Here is a 19,601-nt window from a genome sequence, read left to right on the forward strand (position 1 = left end):
TACCGCTCTGTGCACTAAAGGAACAGTACGAGGATGTCCGTACAGTCTTGTAAAAAGAAAGTGCGGTCCTCTTCAAAATTTTGGAAAAAACAAAATATACTCCAGATCCTAAAAACTACACAATCCCACACACATCAAGCAAAAACCAGAAACAAGAAAATGTTTCTCAAGTCAAAGAAAAAGGAAAAGCAAAAAACCAAATTCAAGTCCCCAGTGGAGTCGCCAATTTGTTGGCCGGATAAATCGTTCTTGCGAACAAGACCGATCTCCCTAGTATCAATAGATATCTAGCAACAAACAGGACAAGAAAATCTACCTTTCTCTAAATATATTGTGATTCATTAATAAAAACTAAGAGATGTTTTAGACCCTACGTTAAGTCGCTAGTTTGTGGCAGCCACGCTTCGATCGTCGGAAAGAGTTTCCTTTTGAGAACCTGCAATCACAAACAAGCACACATCAAATAAAACCTGCATAACTAATATAATAAATCAGATTCATCATGGTGATCAAGGAATCCATGAAATAAACCATAAAACACAGCTTATTGAGAATAATAAACTTGATTGTATTAACTTTGAAAACAGAAGAACTTTACAACCTTTGGTGCCTTGCTGTTGTACAAGCTCCTCCCAGGGTCCAAGCAAGAATCTCCTCTACTTTTACAAACCTCACACTCTTCCCAATGAGATCAAACAAGGTATGTAATCTCTCCTCTCAAGCTAAATTAGGAAGACTAAGTTCCAACAACATTTCACCTCAAAAATATTCAGCTTTCAACCTCCTCAGTAACCAGCCCAATGCCTCATTTTATAGTGTAGAGGAAGGAAGTTACAAGTCCACCTATGAAGGGATAGAGTCCTCCTTCAAAGGGATAAGCTCCTCACATCAAGGGGTTAGCTCCTTAAGGTATGGGATGCATGAACCTTAAAGGAGAAAACTTTCCACCTCAAGATTCCCTCTATAAGCTTCCAGAAATAACCCAAAGTGAGTTTTTAAGAATGTACTTGCGCCTTTTTGACTTTTACAGGGGTTCGCACCCATTACACAGAAACAGAGCGGTCAGGTTCGCAGGGGACATGACCAGTGCTTGCGGGACCACAGGTAATGCTAAGAGAAAGTTCGGAACCAGAGTTTTAGAGATTTTTAAGGGCTTTCTCTCATTTTTCAAGGCTTGACATGAAGAACTGAGGTTTAAGATTTGCAAAGGAGGAAATTATGAGTGGTGATAGACTCACATCGATTGCAGAATGTCATGGTGACAATATTTTGTGCAACACTTCTTCCTCCTTGGTCTTCCCCTTTTATGTCCTTTCCGGCTGCCTGGACTGCTAGTTCTCGCTCAACTGCTTCCTCTCTTGGTTGCTCCTACGACTTCCCGTCTCCTTGGATGCCTTTGCCTTCCGTTGCCACCTTGCCACCACTCCTCCGCAACTGTTCGTTACACCACCCAACCATTGTTGCCATCTATCTCTTTCCTGCCCTTCAGTCAGTCAAAACCGGCCAAAATCATTCAAAATTAACAAAGGCCCCAAAAATAATGCTTGTATGAAGGGTTGAAGTATATCTTCAAACTACTCTATAAGAATCATAACACCCATCCTCTCTTCAGTCCATTATTTCTACTTGTAACTCAAACAAGTGTAGAATTTCCCATTGGTTGTAGCTCTATGTTTTCAACATAGAATTCTAGATGTTTTGGGCTCTATATGATGAGTTATACTCTCTCCTAATCCTCTCTCATTTACTCAACAAAGTCTATTAAGTTGTAATCCCCTTTGAAGTAATCAACCTCCGTTATTCTATGTGATACTACTGGGAACTGTGAGTGTGATGCAATACTTGAAATGCATAACTCATACCTTTGGAGGAACGAACCAACCCCCCTCATACCTTTTTTATTTACATGACAATTAGAGTGTTGCAACCCCCTCACATATAACCTTACAAGCACTCCTCTATTTAAGATTTCCTAAGAACTGGTCTACAGTCAACCCAGAGGCTGTCTCTAGGGATATTTCTTGTCTCATGCTGCACTTGTGCTGCATGGTGTAAGATTTAGCCACAATAGAATCTATGGACATGGATCCACTTCCTTTATAGCATCTACTCATGATCTCTTCTAGCTTAGGGTTAGAAACTTTTTTCTCCTATAATAATACTATCTCATGCCTCTCCTTCTCAATTTAGACCTTAAATTCTTTGCTTGCTATAGCCATTTATGCCTCATCTATTCTAGGACACAATTTTCATGATGCGGCTACATTTGATTGTTGGGGATACTATGTGATCTTGCTGACCTAGCATGAATTCAAACAAATTCCCCTACTTCTTTGAGTACTTATGGTGTTGAACTATGCCCCTTCTTGTTTCGATCATTTTCAATTGGCTCCTTGGATTTATGCATCTGGGACGCTCCTTTTTTTCCAATGATCAACACTGTGGAGGCTCCTTCTACTTGGGCATTATTTGATCTCCATTGGCCATATAAATGCAAGAAGTGTTGCAGCTATTCTAACAAATTTTGTTTCGCCTTTGTTCTTGCCCATGCATGTAGGAAATTTAGCATTATCTTTTCATCTGCATTTAAGTTATCTTGTGTTGAAAATAGCAAAAATAAATGCTAAAAATAGAAGTGCTAAAAATAGCACTGCTATAAATAGCATTTTGGGATACATTCCAATTTTAGTTAGTCCCTGAACTAAGATTGAGAATTAAATTCAAATCTGATCTTAGCAGCTATTTGTAAAATAATTAATTAATTCATCTTGAGTTAATTAGTTGTAGAAAATCAAACATGAAGTCTATGTGAAGACATGCAACAATTTTCCCCTTTGATTGAGGAAGTTATCCCTTGATTAAGGATATTACGATGAGTTGTACTTTGAGTTGTAATTAGTTATCTCAGTTAACTGAGTTAAGTCCAGTTAGATTAGTTCAAATAGTTTGTTGAACTGATTGTGAGTTTAGTTAGTTAATGCATGCATGCATGTAACTACTACACTTCAGATAACTGAATATTCTCTCATGCATGTCAGTTTAGTCAGAGACCCAGTTGAGATCAGATGATGGGACAGTGTACTATCAGTTGCAGGAATATTCCATTAAGGATATCTCTTACATGCAGAAGGAATTCATTACTTGGAGATTTCGCAGTTACTTCTAAGTTTGGTGAGTTGTGTGAGAAGTGAATATACACAAGTGGCAGCCAGAGGACCTAGGAGAAACTACGCAAGGAAATAGGAGGCTTGGAGGACTGAGGGAAGGCATATGTTGTGTCTATTCAGTCTATGAGTAACATTGAGGGATTGTACTGAGAGCTGGATAGCTTGTGAGCTAAAGCTTTGTGTAATCCGGCCATATTTCCACTTGTATGATAATACAGAGATCGGGGTTTTTAACTGAGTCTTTCCCCAGAGTATTCTTCTATGTTCATGTGACTGATTTCTCATTCTCTGTTATATGTGTTCTAATTGATCTTGCTCAAAAATTGATTAAGGTTCCGCAAGTTTGTTTGTAGAAGTAGATCAAGTATTTTGCTTTAGTCTATTGCATTATCAAGTGATCTACAGTGAGAAATTCTACATGGTATTAGAGCAAAGGTGATCAAAGCGAATAACAGTATACAAAGAAGGGAGAAGTTCGAAGTTTGAAGTTCTTGATTATAGAATTCAAATTCTTATCACATCTCAAATTTCACCAATGGCGTTCAACGGTTTGAGACTCGAGTATGCCCTTGATGGCAGCTCGAATTATATAGCCTGGAAGGATCACATGGAAGCGATATTAGAGGACAATGGGTTGAAGGACTTCATTGATCAAGAAGTCCCCAAGCCAGCAGCTGCTAATGCCCAAGAATTGGCGAAATGGAAGAAATGTGTGGCTAGAGTGAGGAGAATCCTTCTGGAGGGAGTTCGAGACCACATAGTCTCGAGTCTCCATGGGAAGGAGACATTGTTTTCAATGTGGAAAACATTGAAGGATCTATATCATAACAACAATGATCAGAGGAAGCTGGCGCTAGAAGACAAGCTTCGTAAAATCAAGTGTGAAAAGGGCGACACGATCTCTACATATCTGAAAAAGCTCACCACCTGCATGGATGAGCTTGGAAGTGTAGGGATCACGACAGCCGATGATGACATGGTGAGTCTTGCTCTCCTCAGTCTTCCTAAGAGCTGGCATATATACCAAGACTCAGTAAATGGAAGAGAGAAACTGCGAGATTGGGAACGACTTTGGTCGGATCTGATGCAGGAGGAGATAAGAAGAAGCACCAAAGATGGATCTTCATCAAAGCAAGATGATGAAGAAAATCTAGCCTTAGCGAGTAAGGTGAGGAAAGGGAAAGGTAAGGTGTCCCATTCCAAATCCAGTTCTTCCCATGGTGGGAAGAAGTTTGACAAATCGAAAGTGAGATGCTTTCATTGTCATGAGGTGGGCCATTATGCTACAAATTGTCCACAGAAGAAATCCAATAAGGGATCCTCGAAGAGATCACATGGTGAGGCACTGGCCTCACAGTTCGAATTGGATTTCTCCCTCATCACATGCATGGTTTCATCGATGGTGGGATGTGTTTGGTACCTGGACAGTGGAGCTTCATTCCACATGACCGGAGACAAGAATCTTTTCAGTACCTTAGAGGAGAAGGATCTCTAGATGCAGATTGAGATGGGTGATGATGGAAAGTACTGAGTTTCAGGTGAAGGTATGGTTGTGTTTCAGAGGGAGCATGGAGCTCCTCTCACCCTGACTGATGTAAAGCATGTACTGGGTCTGAAGAAGAATCTTGTGCCTGTCGCTATGCTAGAAGACAAAGGCTATGATATAGTATTTAGTAAAGAAAATGTATTCCTGAGGCATATCGGCATTGGACAGACCAAGAAGATTGAGATTCGAGTAAATAATCTCTACAAGCTGGAGGTAGATGACTATGCTGCATTGAGTTCCAAAGTAGAGTTGGTGCAGAGCCAAGATGTTGGCGAGCTATGGCATAGAAGATTGGGTCACTTGCACCATGGGGCCTTGAAGATCATGCAACAGATTTCTACTGGACTTCCCAAGGGAAAACTGGAGCAGATGGATACATGCAAAGGTTGTACCTTGGGTAAGTATGTGAAATCTTCCTTTTAGGATCGAGACAGTAGAGCTGGAGTAGTCCTAAAGCGAGTTCACACAGATGTGTGTGACCATTCTCTATAGCCTCCACCACTAAACAAAGATACTATGTTATTTTTATTGATGATTTTTTTCGTAGATGTTGGATCTACTTTATGCAGAAGAAGGATCAGACCTTCTCAAGGTTTTGTAAGTTTAAAGCCTTGGTAGAGAAAGAATCTGGAAAGAAAATAAGGGCCTTGTGTAGTGACAATGGTGGAGAGTATGTCTCCCAATAGTTTAAGGAATTTTGCGTAGCAGAAGGAAGTAAACAAGAGTTAATGGCACCCCATAACCCACAACAGAATGGGGTGGCCGAAAGGAAGAACAGATCGATTGTGGGAGCAGCTCGAGCGATGTTGCATGACCAAAGCCTACCACTTCATTTGTGGGATGAGGCATGTAATACAACAGTATACTTGCAGAACAGAAGCCTGCATCGTATAATGGGAATGAAGACACCTATGGAGGCCTTTTTCGGGAAGAGACTAGATGTCAGTCACTTCAGGATCTTTGGATCATCGGTTTATTTCCATGTGACCAAAGATGCTCAGAAGAAGCTAGATCCAACAACTGAGTTGGAGATACTTTTGGGGTACACTTATACACCCCACAACTATCAGGTGTTCTTGCATACCAATCAGAGGATAGTGGTACATAGAGATCTAAAGTTCGACGAGTAGAAATCCATGCGAGTATCACTTGAGAGGGATCTCAAGTTGCATGTAGAGGAGGAACTTTCAGTTCCTAAGGTGGAGGAGCCTCAGACTGATGTGGAGCAGTTGCATGCAAAGGATCCGGGAGTGGAGACATCCACTCATGCTGAGTCTTCCAGAGATGGGCGGAAACACTCAAGGGAAGCTGACAGGTTGATGATGGATGTGCGAGAGAATTTGGGACAACCATATTCTCAGCACAGATAGAGGAGGTCACTCGAGCAGTACACTGGTTACATGGCCCTGGTTGGGGAGTGTGTAGAGACCAAACCTTCTTCTTTTGAGGAGGCAGTGTAGCAACCAGTCTTGGTTGATGAAATGGTGGAGGAGAATGACTCCATCATTCAGAACTGTGTTTGGGATGTTGTCCCAAGACCGGAGGACAAGTTAGTGGTGAGTTCCCGATGGCTTTACAAGGTAAAGCAGGCAGCTGATGGCAGTGTTGAGAAACATAAGGCAAGGTTTGTTGCCCGTGGTTTCTCACGGGTCGAGGGGATCGACTATGATGAGACTTTTTCTCCTATAGCAAGCTACTCATCTATTAGATTGATCTTGGCACTATCAGCTCAGATGGGTTGGAAGATCCATCAAATGGATGTGAAGATTGCGTTCCTCAATGGGAAGATTGAGGAAGAGGTGTACATTGAGCATCCAGAAGGTTTTGAGACCTTCGATCGTGAGTCGCATGTGTGCCGACTCAAGAGGGCTTTGTACGGGCTGAAGCAAGCACCTTGTGCTTGGTACACCAAGATCGAAAACTATTTCACCGGGTTGGGCTTCACCAAGAGTGAAGCAGATGCGAACCTTTACCACATCATGGTAGAAGGTAAGCCATTGATCATTGTTATTTATGTTGATGATATGATATTGACAGGTGATGATCAGTTGATCAAGTATTTCTAGGAGGTCCTAGCAAAAGAGTTCGAGATGAAAGACATGGGTTGTATGCACTACTTTCTAGGCATGGAAGTGTGATAGAAGGATGGGGAAGTGTTTGTGTCTCAAGGCAATTATGCCAATGAGATACTTAGGCGATTCCACACGGAGAAATGCAAGCCCATCCAGACTCCTCTAGCTGGTAACTGGAGGAAGGAGGATGCTACTTCAGGTGAGGTAGTAGCTGGTCGGCAGCTTGTGGGTTCATTGATGTATCTAGTGAACATATGACCAGATTTGTGCTTTGCGGTGAACCAACTGAGTCAAGCTATGATTCAACCTACCAAGCTATTTTGGAAGGTAACAAAGCATGTGCTGAGATACCTCAGAGGCACATCTTAGTATGGATTGTGGTACAGATGGATAGAGGGAGTGAAGCTTCAGGGCTTCACAGATGCATATTGGGCAAGGAGTCCATCAGACCAGAAGAGCACTTCAGGAGGAATCTTCAACCTTGGTTCAGATGCAGTTTCTTTGTACAATAGAAAATAGAGGTCAGTTGCACTTAACTCAACAGAGGCTGAATACATGGCTGCCAGTAAGGCAACATGTGAGGCCATTTGGATGAGGAAGATTCTAGTTGGATTGTTTGGTTAGAAGATGGATCCAACTGTGATCTACTGTGATAATCAGAGTTGTATCAAACTTTCTGAGAATCCATTATTTCATGACAGGTCTAAGCACATTGATATCCAATATCATCATCTTCGAGACTATGTCGTGAAGAGGATCATGTTGTTGCTGTATGTTTCGACCGAGGAACAGGATGAAAATATTTTAACTAAGGCATTGTCAAAATGCAAGTTCGAGTTCCACAGAGACAGGATTAGGTTGACTGATAATCCCTTTCTCGTTGAGAGGGAGTGTTGAAAATAGCAACAAGAAATGCTAAAAATAGAAGTGCTAAAAATAGCACTACTATAAATTGCATTTCGGGATACATTCCAATTTTAGTTAGTCCCTGAACTAATATTGAGAATTAAAATTCGAATTTGATCTTAGCAGCTATTTGTAAAATAATTAATTAATTCATCTTGAGTTAATTAGTTGTAGAAAATCAAACATGAAGTCTATGTGAAGACATGCAACAGTTTTTCCCTTTGATTAAGGAAGTTATCCCTTGATTAAGGAGATCAGGATGAGTTGTACTTTGAGTTGTAATTAGTTAGCTCAGTTAACTGAGTTAAGTCCAGTTAGATTAGTTCAAATAGTTTGTTGAACTAATTGTGAGTTCAGTTAGTTAATGCATGCATGCATGTAACTACTACACTTCAGATAACTAAATTTTCTCTCATAAATAACTCATGCATGTCAGTTCAGTCAGAGACCCAATTGAGATCAGATGATGGGACAGTGTGCTGTCAATTGCAGGAATATTCCATTGACGATATCTCTTGCATGCAGAAGGAATTCATTCCTTCGAGATTGCGTAGTTACTTCTGAGTTTGGTGAGTTGTGTGAGAAGTGAATTCACACAGGTGGCAGCCAGAGGACCCAAGAGAAACTGCGCAAGGAAATAAGAGGCTTGGAGGACTAAGAGAAGGCATATATTGTGTCTATTCAGTCTATGAGCAGCATTGAGGGATTGTAATAAGAGCTGGATAGCTTGTGAGCTAAAGCTTTGTGTAATCCAGACATATTTCCACTTGAGATCGAGATTTTTAGCTGAGGCTTTCCCCAGAGTATTCTTTTGCGTTCATGTGTGATTGATTTCTCATTCTCTGGTATATGTTTTCTAATTGATCTTGCTCAAAAATCGATTAATCTTCCGCAAGTTTGTTTGTAGAAGTAGATCAAGTATTTTGATTTAGTATATTGCATTATCAGGTGATCTACAGTGAGAAATTCTACATCTTGTTGATCTTCCACCCCTAGGATTGAGCTCATATTAACTAGTAATTCCTTGAGATCAGAATTGTATGTTGGTTCCACCGTTGGCTTATGTTTTGAGGGGTTTTCTCCTTTCCCACCCACTTGCTCTTCCACCTCCATCAGATTCCCTTCTAGTTCATCCTTCCATTCTTCAACTTCTCCAGATAGGCCTTCTTGATTAAAAATTGCAAATGGATTTGCTTTGGGCTCTGCTATGTGCATCACATCTCCTTTCTCCTACAAGGTTTTTTCCTTCTAAGGATGATTATATTCGCATTTCTTGTGAGAGACCTTCTGAAATCCATCTGATGTCTCCTGATGTTTGCTTTCCTAGAGCTCAACAATTGTCAATAGATAATACCTTATCAAGTTCTCATACTCATGGAAAAAATGACATTGAAAGGGACATGATCATAGTCTAAGGGTTGGGTCCAAATCTCATCATGGTACTCTAGATCAATTGACTCCAACAAGGGTTTGGATATGTTCATGTATGCACAAATCCTTGGATAGGAGGCTGCTTTCAGGAGGTATTTTCCTGTTATGCCTGCTTGCCATTGAGATCCCAAGACTGGGCTCTCCCCCTTTCCCACACCTCCGCCAGATGAGCTTGCAACAACATCGACCTTCTTCACTAATCTATTGACTATGTTATGATAGGAGGGGGTTTCTCCTCTCCCTAAATGGTCACTCATGGGGCCAACCAAGATTCTAGATTAGGTGAAAAACACCCTGATCTCGCATGTCAATGCCATAAATGGCCTTGTAACTAGCATAGCTCTCTCTGTTTGACCTTACAAAAATATTCTTATATAAGAATAATTAGAATCATTTATCAAAAGGATTAATGTGCCTTATTTCCTTGCCCTTGCAAATTCTAAGTTTATGTGTTTCTTTATGGAAGGATTAAAAGTTTTTGTAGTTATATACCAGGGATATGCATTGTAATGCATATGTGTAGTTTGAATTTCAAATTTAAGGTGAGACAAGTGTTTGATGTGAATAAATGACAAGTGATGTATGGCAAGGTGGCTAGTACAAAATTATGTTTGATATAAGCTACTAATTGTTCTTTATAACTATCTCCAAGTTTCCAATTTCAATAACATTTTTGATTATACAAAACATAATAATATTTTATGAGTTTGAAAAAAATTGTACCATAAATTTTATAAATCTAAACATATATTTTTACTAAAAATATTATTAATCTAATTTAATTTTAATTATTCATTTTTCAAATCCATATTTTAAATTCAAATTGTGACACTCTATTACTTTATGTTATAACTTTTATAAACTTAACCATTTCCCCCAAAATATTATACATTGCACTAACAAAAAGTCAAAATAAAAAATTATCAAAATTTTTATTATCATGCCCTTCGTGTCAAATGTGCACACAGTGTCATAGTTTTACCGGAATTTAATGTTTTATAAAAATTTACAAAAGCATCATGAAAATTTGGAAAAAATAGTATTGCACTAATGTTATTTGTCCTATGCAATTCCACAAACTTTTATAAACAAGGGCAGCTATGACGCAGTGAGTCCCTGCATCAAGTTGAGCCTGTTTAGGAAGTGATCGAATGATTGGGTAGCGGCACCCAGAGTTTTGGACTTCACATCTGCAGGCTTTGGTGTCAATGTCTTCACAAGAAAGCGAGTCCCTACATCAAGTTGAGCCTGTTTAGGAAGTGATCGAATGATTGGGTAGCGGCACCCAGAGTTTTGGACTTCACATCTGCAGGCTTTGGTGTCAATGTCTTCACAAGAAAGAGAATTCCATGTGGTAATCGCATCTATAATTTCCAGTTTTAATGAAGCCGATATTGATATATGGAGCGGTTATAAATCTGCTTGTTTGATAACTGGATTAGGGTTTGTTGAAGAGATCAAAATAGATCCACTGTCCTCTTATGATCTCAAAACCTTTGGAATTTTACCATTCAGTCTCTGATCACTGAAAGGCAGATTGTGAACAACAATGATACGCCATACTCCAATTGTGCGACTCTCACCAAGTTTCTTTCCTTCTGCTTCTTGTTCCAACAATGTGATTTCATCCCAAAATGCTACATAGCACACCTGAATTTCATCCACTTAAATCAGAACTACTCTGATTTAATAGCAAATCAGAATAACTTGAGAGTTATAAATACAAACCTTTTTTAATGATGTTTGTAACATGCCAATAGGTTGGTAAAGATCATCTCCTCCACCAAATGTGCAGGTTGACACAACAGCTTTACAATTGTTCATAAATCTTTTATCTTCAAGATCAATATCAAAGCCTCCACGTTCACTATAGAAACCACAGTGTACAGTTGTTGTCTCCTGTACCTAAACAGAAAACCAGTCCACAAAATTTAAATACAAGTGTTGAGATTAGGCACCGCAAAAAAATTGTAAGTGTGTTTAGTTATGCATATGACAAACCATGTAACAGTTTAGAACATCAGACTCACAATCAGTTAAAGTGTCATGCATCCAGCCAAGCATACGGAACAAATTGTTCACGTAACATACTGTTGTATCAAAAGCAATATTTGGCCAAAGTTCAAACATTTGGGCCCCCACAAAAATCTCAGAAATATCTGGTATCTGGAGGCAGCTTATAACCTTGAAACTTTCGAACCAGAGAAAACCTTGGAAGCATCCCCACGTCTCACATCTCAAGAAAAAGAAAGGTTGGTTATACTCATTATTCAAAAATTTACTTGAATTTCTGATAAATATAATTTTTTATTTGGTTATACAAAAATAAAATGACAATTTATTATTTCAAGTGCCGCTTTATAAAAATTAAAGCGAAATATAATTATATATTTGTTAAAATATAAAATTAAAATTTATTAGTTGAAGTAAAGATGAAACAAAAGATTTTAAGCATAAGGTAGTTTCTCTAATTTGGATTCCAAAGAGTCAATGACAAATGACGCAAATTCCATGACAATCAAAGGCTCAATGACAAATTACGCGAATTCCATGACAATGAAAATGTGGTATGATAAAAAATCTTCCATTAAATTATCAAGTTTTCATATAGATAGACACAAAAGTATTAGGTTCCTCGAAGAAGAAAGTTGAGAAGGATACAGTAAACGAAAGTAGGAAACCGGTCAAATGAGAAATAGATCAAAAGAAAATTCAGTTCAACTACAATGCGTGATGGAGAAAAAAAGGTAAGTGACTACGTGTCGGCATGAAAACACCCCATTCCCTTAAACTAAAGACACATTTCAATTTCATGCAACGAAAGACACATTTCAATTTCATGCAGAGAAATGGCAAGACCCGGTTGAGTTTTGACGCAAAGAACAACCCGACGATCATTGCAAAGATGCTACTTCAGAAAACTGGAGTGTCGATAGCGACGGTGGATGGAAGCTTGTAATTTCCTAGATGCGGCTTGTTTCTTCTTTCTGTATATAGGTTTCCAAGTTGGTATGCATTTTCCATTTTCTGTTTCTACCTAAAATATGTCTCTGACTGCTAAATTTAATGTTTATTTTTTGCAGGCTATGCAGGGGATTCTTTTGCCTCGACCAACTGTCTGGTGTCCGGCGTTTCTGAAGAAAGACATCATGGTTCTGGGTATTCAACCAACAATCTTTTGTCTCTGTTTTTACTCCGGGTATTCAACCAGCAATTTCATGTCTCTGTTTTTATTCAGGGTATTCACCTAGCAATCTCCCGTCTCTGTTTTTATTTTTAGAAAAAAGATAATATAAATGAAAAACTAATTAGTAAGGAATCAAAACTTGAGAATATCTAAAATAGTAAAATAATAACAGATCTCTGAACATAATAAAATTTATAGATGAGCAATAAAATTGAAGTCAGAGAGGTGCAAACTGTCGACCTCAAGATTGGAAACATCTAAGCAATAAAATTGAGGCAAGTCTCAACTGGGCTAATGAGCGCGCCCTCTAAACAACCTAAAACAACACAACTAGCATCATACATGAAAAAATACTAAACTAGCACCATACCTGGAAAAACCTAGGGTTTTAGTACCAATTAAAGTAGTTGATCATGAAGCACAATACACATTAGAAAATTCAATTTGCTACAGGGATCTCTGGACGATTACCCAAGCCTACTGGAGGCAATTAAGTTGGTGGATGTAGTGATCTCCACAGTAGGCGCAGCGCAGGTAGCAGATCAGTATAGTATTATCAATGCTATCAAAGAGGTTGGCACTAAGGCTGCAAATTAAGTTCGCTGCAAATTAAAGCTGCAGAAAAATAATGGGTAAATGTAAATATACAGGTTTAAAAAACTATTTATCTCACCTTGTTCATTGTTTCTCACTGCAGGATTCTGATAATTGGTGCAACAGGTTCCATTGGTCGCTATAAAGGCTGCAAATTAAGTTCGCTGCAAATTAAGGCTGCAGAAAAATAATGGGAAAATGTAAATATACAGGTTTAAAAAACTATTTATCTCACCTTGTTCATTGTCTCTCACTGCATGTTGCAGAGAGCAGCAATCCAAAACCAAGTCATCCTTCGGGCCTTCGACAGCAAGCTCCAAAACCAAGTCATCCTTCGGGCCTTCGACAGCAAGCTCTGCACATGAATAAAGCAGCATGGCGGTTTCGGCCCAAATGGGCCTCTGTAAACCTTCGGCAGCTTTTGTAAAACGCTCAAACAAACTCAGTCGAGGCTCTGAGAGAAACCAGATACATGCAAACTTAAGCCACTGTAGAATGGGATGCATTAAATTGATTTACCTGAATGGCCGACGAGGCGGAGATATGGAGATCGTTGTCAATGGAGGAGAGATCCCGCCACAGCCGAGACAGTCTCAGAAATGGCCGACGAGGCGGAGATATGGAGATCGTTGTCAATGGAGGAGAAGCAGAAGAAAATGGTGAGCAGCGGAATACTAGAAGGCACAATGAGCAAAATACCTGTTACATGCCCACAAAAAGCATAGATGTGGTGGCAGGCGTACATGTAACGGTGGCGCATGAGCTTGCAGGTGTACGGTGCTACATGAGGTGGCAAGCATACAGCGTGCTGTAGCAGGGTACATATGCTATTGTATTATAGCAGTGGTATTAATCTCTAACATTAAACGCTAGAAAATTAATTAATCTCTAACATTAAACGCTAGAAAATTAATGCTAGCATTACTTCATGCACGAGTGAACAACTTGTTGTAATTACCTGTACTCCTCCGATCTTTTTCCTAAGTTTTGAGCTGTATGCCTCGATTTGAGGCCAAATAAGATGGCGAAAGCATGAACTTTGGTTTATTAGAATAGTAAAATTACATGACCGTAAGAACTTTGGTTTAAAAGTGGCAGGGAACCGGTAAACTAATGCTAAGTCCGCTCCTAACGATTACTATAGTCCCTGCCGGATGCCAGATGGCAGGGACTAATAAAGACCCTTAGTTATTTATATAGTGTTACATGTCCACATACATATTTGTTTTCCTAAATTTTATTAGATAATCATAAAACATTACACCCTACTAATGCATCCTATTGCATTTTGATAATCCTGAATGTCGACAAAACTGATCAGGAAACAACTTGCCTAAAATCAAAATATATTTTATTTGAAAATTGTGTGAATAAATAGAGCATAACATAAACAAATTTATATCTAGTTGTACATTATATCTATTATCCATAATCGAGGCCAAAATAACAATATATATATCTGATAATTTGATTACTAAAGTTGTTGAATTCATTCGTTGAATGGCCAGTGGTAGTAGATCTACAAATCATCACACCTATATGTTTAATGATTTTCCATACTCCAAAATCATGTGAAGCACCCTTCTTAGAAAGTGTGTCCAATGTTGTATTGTGTTCCCTGTATATGTGTATATGTGGCAACATGAAACATAGTCAAAAGTATGTTTTAAGTGGAATATCTCTTCAATAATTGGCAACAATGTGAAATTGTGAAATCTCTGATCTTTATTGAACCAATTTACAACAATCATGGAGTCTCCTACATGCGCACATACATATACTTTATAATGTGTTGAAATTTTAAAAAGTCACTTAAAAATGATGTATTTGTGAAAACTTACTTGATTTACATTTTATTGTTTTATATTATCTAAGATTCATTGTTGAAGGGTTTGTAATTATCTCTAGAAGTTAGATGTTTCTTTTTTCTTCTTCTTTCTTAAATTTATTTTATTTTATTTGTATTTCTTATATTTTATATTATATTATATTATATTTTATTTATTTTTTAATTTATGTGCAATTAATATATTTTAAAAAGTAATTATGGTCATACATTAATCCTAGTAGGAGATACACTTTTAAAAATAATGAAGGTAATTTCTTGGTGGCATATATATGCTTCTTAAAGAAGAAAATCAATAACTAGAGGTAAATTGAAGCCCGACCCCTTGGAATTTTAGAATTCAAAATGTAATTAAGCTAGTTGAGTCGTCTAAGAACATTGTCGTCAATATCACTATCTACCCCCTCCCATTCCTTGAAATGATAGTTTTACACAACTTGATTTGCATATTTGAGGCTAGATCCAAAACCAATAATGTTGAGAACAAAAGAGAGAACTTAGCACTAGAACATTAATGAAAAACGAAATGCATAAACTGAATACATCCAAAACAAAATGTGAAGAGAGAACTTGATACACCATAAAATCCAATTATTTATTAATTGAGAGGGAAAACATTGTTACATCTACATTGTGTGGATGAATGCCCCCTTTTACAAAATGAGGCTCATTATTTATATCCTTTGTAAGTAACAATGCCATGGGTAAATACCATGGTAGATACCATAGGTGGATACAATGGGTGGATGCCACTTTCCATTTGGAAAAATCCTCCTCGCTTAGGAAGAATTGGTCCCCATTGCGTGAAGTTCCCTCCAAAGAAGCCTTTGTGGAATAGGAGTATATTGTGGATGAAGCAAAACCAAGTGTTGTGGAAGACAAGGGTCTTGCGTGGTTGGCCCATAACCGAGGGTTTGTGGATGACCCATAACCATGATGAATGAAGATCCGATGATAGAAATACCTTGTAATGATTGTATTCCAACTATGATACTAATAGTGTGCAACCTAACAAATGGACTTCGATGATAAGGGTTTTATGTGGCTGACCCATATCTGTGGTTTTGTGGGTGACCCATAACCATGATGAATGAAGGTATGAGGATATATATACCTTGTAATTCTTGTGGGTTGACTGTGATACTGACAATGCATGGCCTAGCAAATGGACCTCGAGACATTTTGCTTATCGGTCTCCCTAGTAGAAATCTGGTGGCTTGTCTTTGTAAAATATCAATATCCAAGGAGATGTTGTAAGGGCTTCCTCTAGGTATTGCATTTCAATTATTGTAATAACACATCAATTTCTCTAATGAAATCAATTCGGAAAAATATGTTGTCATCCTCTTCTGGAAAATCAATTGGGCCCTCAAAAGGATTGGTTCCTTGAGGAACAGATATGGTGAAATGATCTTCGCATGGGAAGATACTAAACATGCATGTTATGCATAATTGTAACCACTCATCATCATTATATCCATCATCTAGGTTCAAGAGCGCATTTAGTAGATGAATTACTCAACTTGAACTCTTCTTCAATATTCCTGTCTTAACTCGCCTACATAAGAAAATGAGAGCTTGAATGGTATCCCTCTTATGATCATGTTGAGAAACTTCCAGACGATTTCATATGCCTAGAAAAACTAATCCCGTGATCTCTTCAACATCTTGGCCTAATTTTATGAGGCTTGAAATGAGGGGCTTTGTACTTTAGACTTCATTTTCAAGGTAGCCCCTAAAACGAGAACCTATTTCTCTATAAAGTAGTTCCTTTATGGTAGCCTCCGTGAACTGATCATTGGGATTGCTATGACCATCCTCCCTTGAAAGAATGGCAATTAAAGCATCATGTACCTCAACATGCAAGTTTGGATCATGAACAACACCTTCCAATAATATTCTTTCTTCATAGGCCTATTCAACTGAAAAAGAATAGTGCTTGTTTCATGTGGCACTCAACAGTACTTGGTGCCCAAAAATAAAATAAAATAAAATAAAAAAACAAAATATCTTTCATATGAAATTACTGCTCCATAATAATCTTGAAACTTTCACATCCACCCAACAAAGCTTGGTGCCCCAAAAAAAAAACAAAATCTCTTTCATATGGAACTATTACTCAATGATAGTCTTGAAACTTACACATCCACATTCCCCACATTACACCATACAACAAACTCATTAACGATGGATGAATAGTAGTCCTTAATCACATTCTTGTCATTCCCAAGTGCCTCGTATGCTATTGTGTGGTTGAAGAAAGGGATGAGAACCTCGGGGAAAGATTGATGGCATGAGAAAAACCGATGGTAGCTTCATCGAATTTATCCATCGGAAGTCTCACACTCCCTCTGTAGGACCATCCATTAGCATTCTTGGGGTATTATTCAACGAGCTTTGTGATTATTCTCTCAAAATTATCCAGATCACAAACCACAGTAGCCTGAGGGACTCCTAGAGTTGGAGATCCTCCATATCTTTAAGCCTCACACATTACACATGTTGGGTTGTGTTATATTCTTTCCACGACTAGCCCATGTAGTGAACTAGGGGATTAGAGGGGGGGCAGAGCCCCCCCCCCCCTTTGTTGCGCAGTGGGGGGCGAGTAGCCCCCCTCTACGGGGTCCGGGGCAGCGCCTCGGGAAACTTTTTTTTGGACCCTATATTAGGTTGGGTGGACCTATGTATGGTTTTATGCATGATTTCACACATGGTTTTGGAAGCGATGGTATTCGGTCCATGGTTTTGGATGCGATGGTTTTCAGTCCATGGTATTGGATGCTTCGGCATGTATAAGTATGTATTGTAACACTGAAAGGATAATAATGAAAAATCAAACTAGTAGTCCCCGTTTTGGGATCTAGGGGAAAATCTCTGTGTATATTTGTTTTATGTGTTATGGTCTCGCATTGCTTATTTCTTGTGTTTTAGAATTCGTATGCAGGTAATTTTTGTACGGGGTTAAAACCTACATTTGGTGTCAGAGCTATTTTGGCTTCAAGGGGACACATTTGTTGTTGAGGGATTTCACTCGGGCCTGTGGTAGACCCCGTTTAGTGGGAGATCTGCGGGATCGATTCTGGTGGTGAAAGAAGATGGCGAGAAGTGGAAAGATAGAGATCGAGAAATTTAATGGTTAGAGTTTTGAGTTGTGGAATCTCAAGATGGAGGATCTGTTGATGGATAAATATTAGTGGATCACGGTAGATCCAGGTACTAAACCAATGGGAGTGTCTGATGAAGAATGGAAGAAGTTGGATTGGAAGGCAAAGAGCACAATACGATTGTGTGACTCAGATTCAATATTGTTGAATGTATCGGGGGAAGCTACGGTGAAGGCTTTGTGGCACAAGTTAGGGACTTTTCACTAATCTCAGTCTCTGGTGAATAAACTGTTCCTATGGAAAAAGCTATATAACCCGAGGATGAAAGATGGAGACTCGGTGACAGAGCATCTGAATGTGTTTAATACTATGGTAAGTTATGTTAACGGGAAAAGTGTCTATTCAGAACGACCCTATCCCACTAAGGTGTGACAGTGACCTTAGAAACAAACAGAGAAAACTACTTTTGTATTCTTCTTTATGAACTATAAACAAAGAGAAATAGGATGAACCAACCTGTGTCTTGCGCTAGTCCTTTGATCCAACCTCTCTCCTCTTTGACAGCTTCCAACTACCTGCTCTCTTACTTGCCCAGCTTCACCAAGTACCTGCAAGATCACAGAAGAAGGAAACTATACAAAGACATGGGTTCATACTCATAAAAAGCTTAGGATCAGATTTAAGCTAAACATACAAATGTAACAAACATCAATGATACACAAGCATGTAGGAGAAACTCAAATAGTTTTATTGATATAACAAGAAGATCCAGGAGGAGTTACAACCGATGATTCCTGATCCAGCATCAACCTCCCAGCAGAGAAGCCCCTCTTCACCTCCAACAAAGCATAAATCACCCAATACTCTGATATCTATCTCAAACCAACAGCAATTCTTTGCAATGTACAATGTTCCAGCCTTTGGATCTCTTGGATGAGGGATCCATATATAGATGTATGCAAAGAGGATGAGTCAACTCATGAATTGATTAGTGGCTTCTCTCTGTCAGTTCTTGCTTCCACTTGGAGACTGAGAGCCTCTTACTCATCCTTGGTCGAATTCAGTGAGGCAAGTGTCATTGGAGAAGATTCTGGAAGCTTCCATTGTCTGTCCACCTCGTGGAATGACTCTGCCACTTGTCATTTCCCGCTCAACGCACCCTGGTAGTGCATTTAGGTGCGTTGCAACGCACCTAGCTAGTGTATTTGGGTGCTTTGCAACGCAGCTAGCTAGTGGAGCAGCTGAAATGATCCTGATTTGACTAGTTCTGAGCAGTTTCTGGTGGAGAACTTCTGGGAGAAGCTGTAATTTGTTGACCTTGTTCCTTTAGGAGTTAGAACAACACTTTTAGGGACTTAGGAGCCCTTGGTTTATGGACATTTCATGCTTAGAGCTGTAAGGCACAAAAATGTCTATAACAAGTTAGTTATCATATGTTGATATCAAAATTTCAGATGAAGATAAGTGCATTAGTTTGTTGTGTTCTCTACCAGATTCGAGGGATAGTCTGGTTATTGCAATAGGTAGAAATGAAACTTCCTTCTAGTTTGATGAAATAGTCTCATCCTTGTTGACGAAGGAGATGAGACGGAAAAATATGGAGAGCCAGAATGGTGATGCCTTGTCTGTACAAGGACGATCCCAGAATAGAAACAAAAATAAGTCATCGAGTGGGAGATCTAAATCTCTTGGAAAACCTGTAAAGGTGGTTTGCTAGAAATGCGAAAAGGAAGGGCACTACAAAAGGG

At 38.9% G+C, this 19,601-nt stretch overlaps 1 protein-coding gene across 1 annotated transcript; it reads right to left on the reverse strand.

Annotated features, from left to right (window-relative positions):
- Nucleotides 1-10,601: 10,601 nt before the first annotated feature.
- Nucleotides 10,602-13,220, reverse strand: LOC149163627 (putative hexosyltransferase MUCI70). Its single transcript, XM_089429215.1, has 4 exons — nucleotides 13,139-13,220; nucleotides 12,983-13,051; nucleotides 10,851-11,027; nucleotides 10,602-10,772 (listed from the first exon to the last, which is right to left on the reverse strand). The coding sequence occupies exons 2-4, from the start codon at nucleotides 12,989-12,991 to the stop codon at nucleotides 10,602-10,604; spliced, it is 357 nt and encodes a 118-aa protein (XP_089285341.1). The 5' UTR covers nucleotides 12,992-13,051; nucleotides 13,139-13,220.
- Between the last annotated feature and the right edge of the window lie 6,381 nt (nucleotides 13,221-19,601).

Source organism: Pinus tabuliformis, chromosome 5_1 (assembly GCF_031772625.1).
Source record: "Pinus tabuliformis cultivar Carrire ecotype Pingquan chromosome 5_1, CPIR1, whole genome shotgun sequence".
NCBI classification, from domain to species: Eukaryota; Viridiplantae; Streptophyta; class Pinopsida; order Pinales; family Pinaceae; genus Pinus; species Pinus tabuliformis.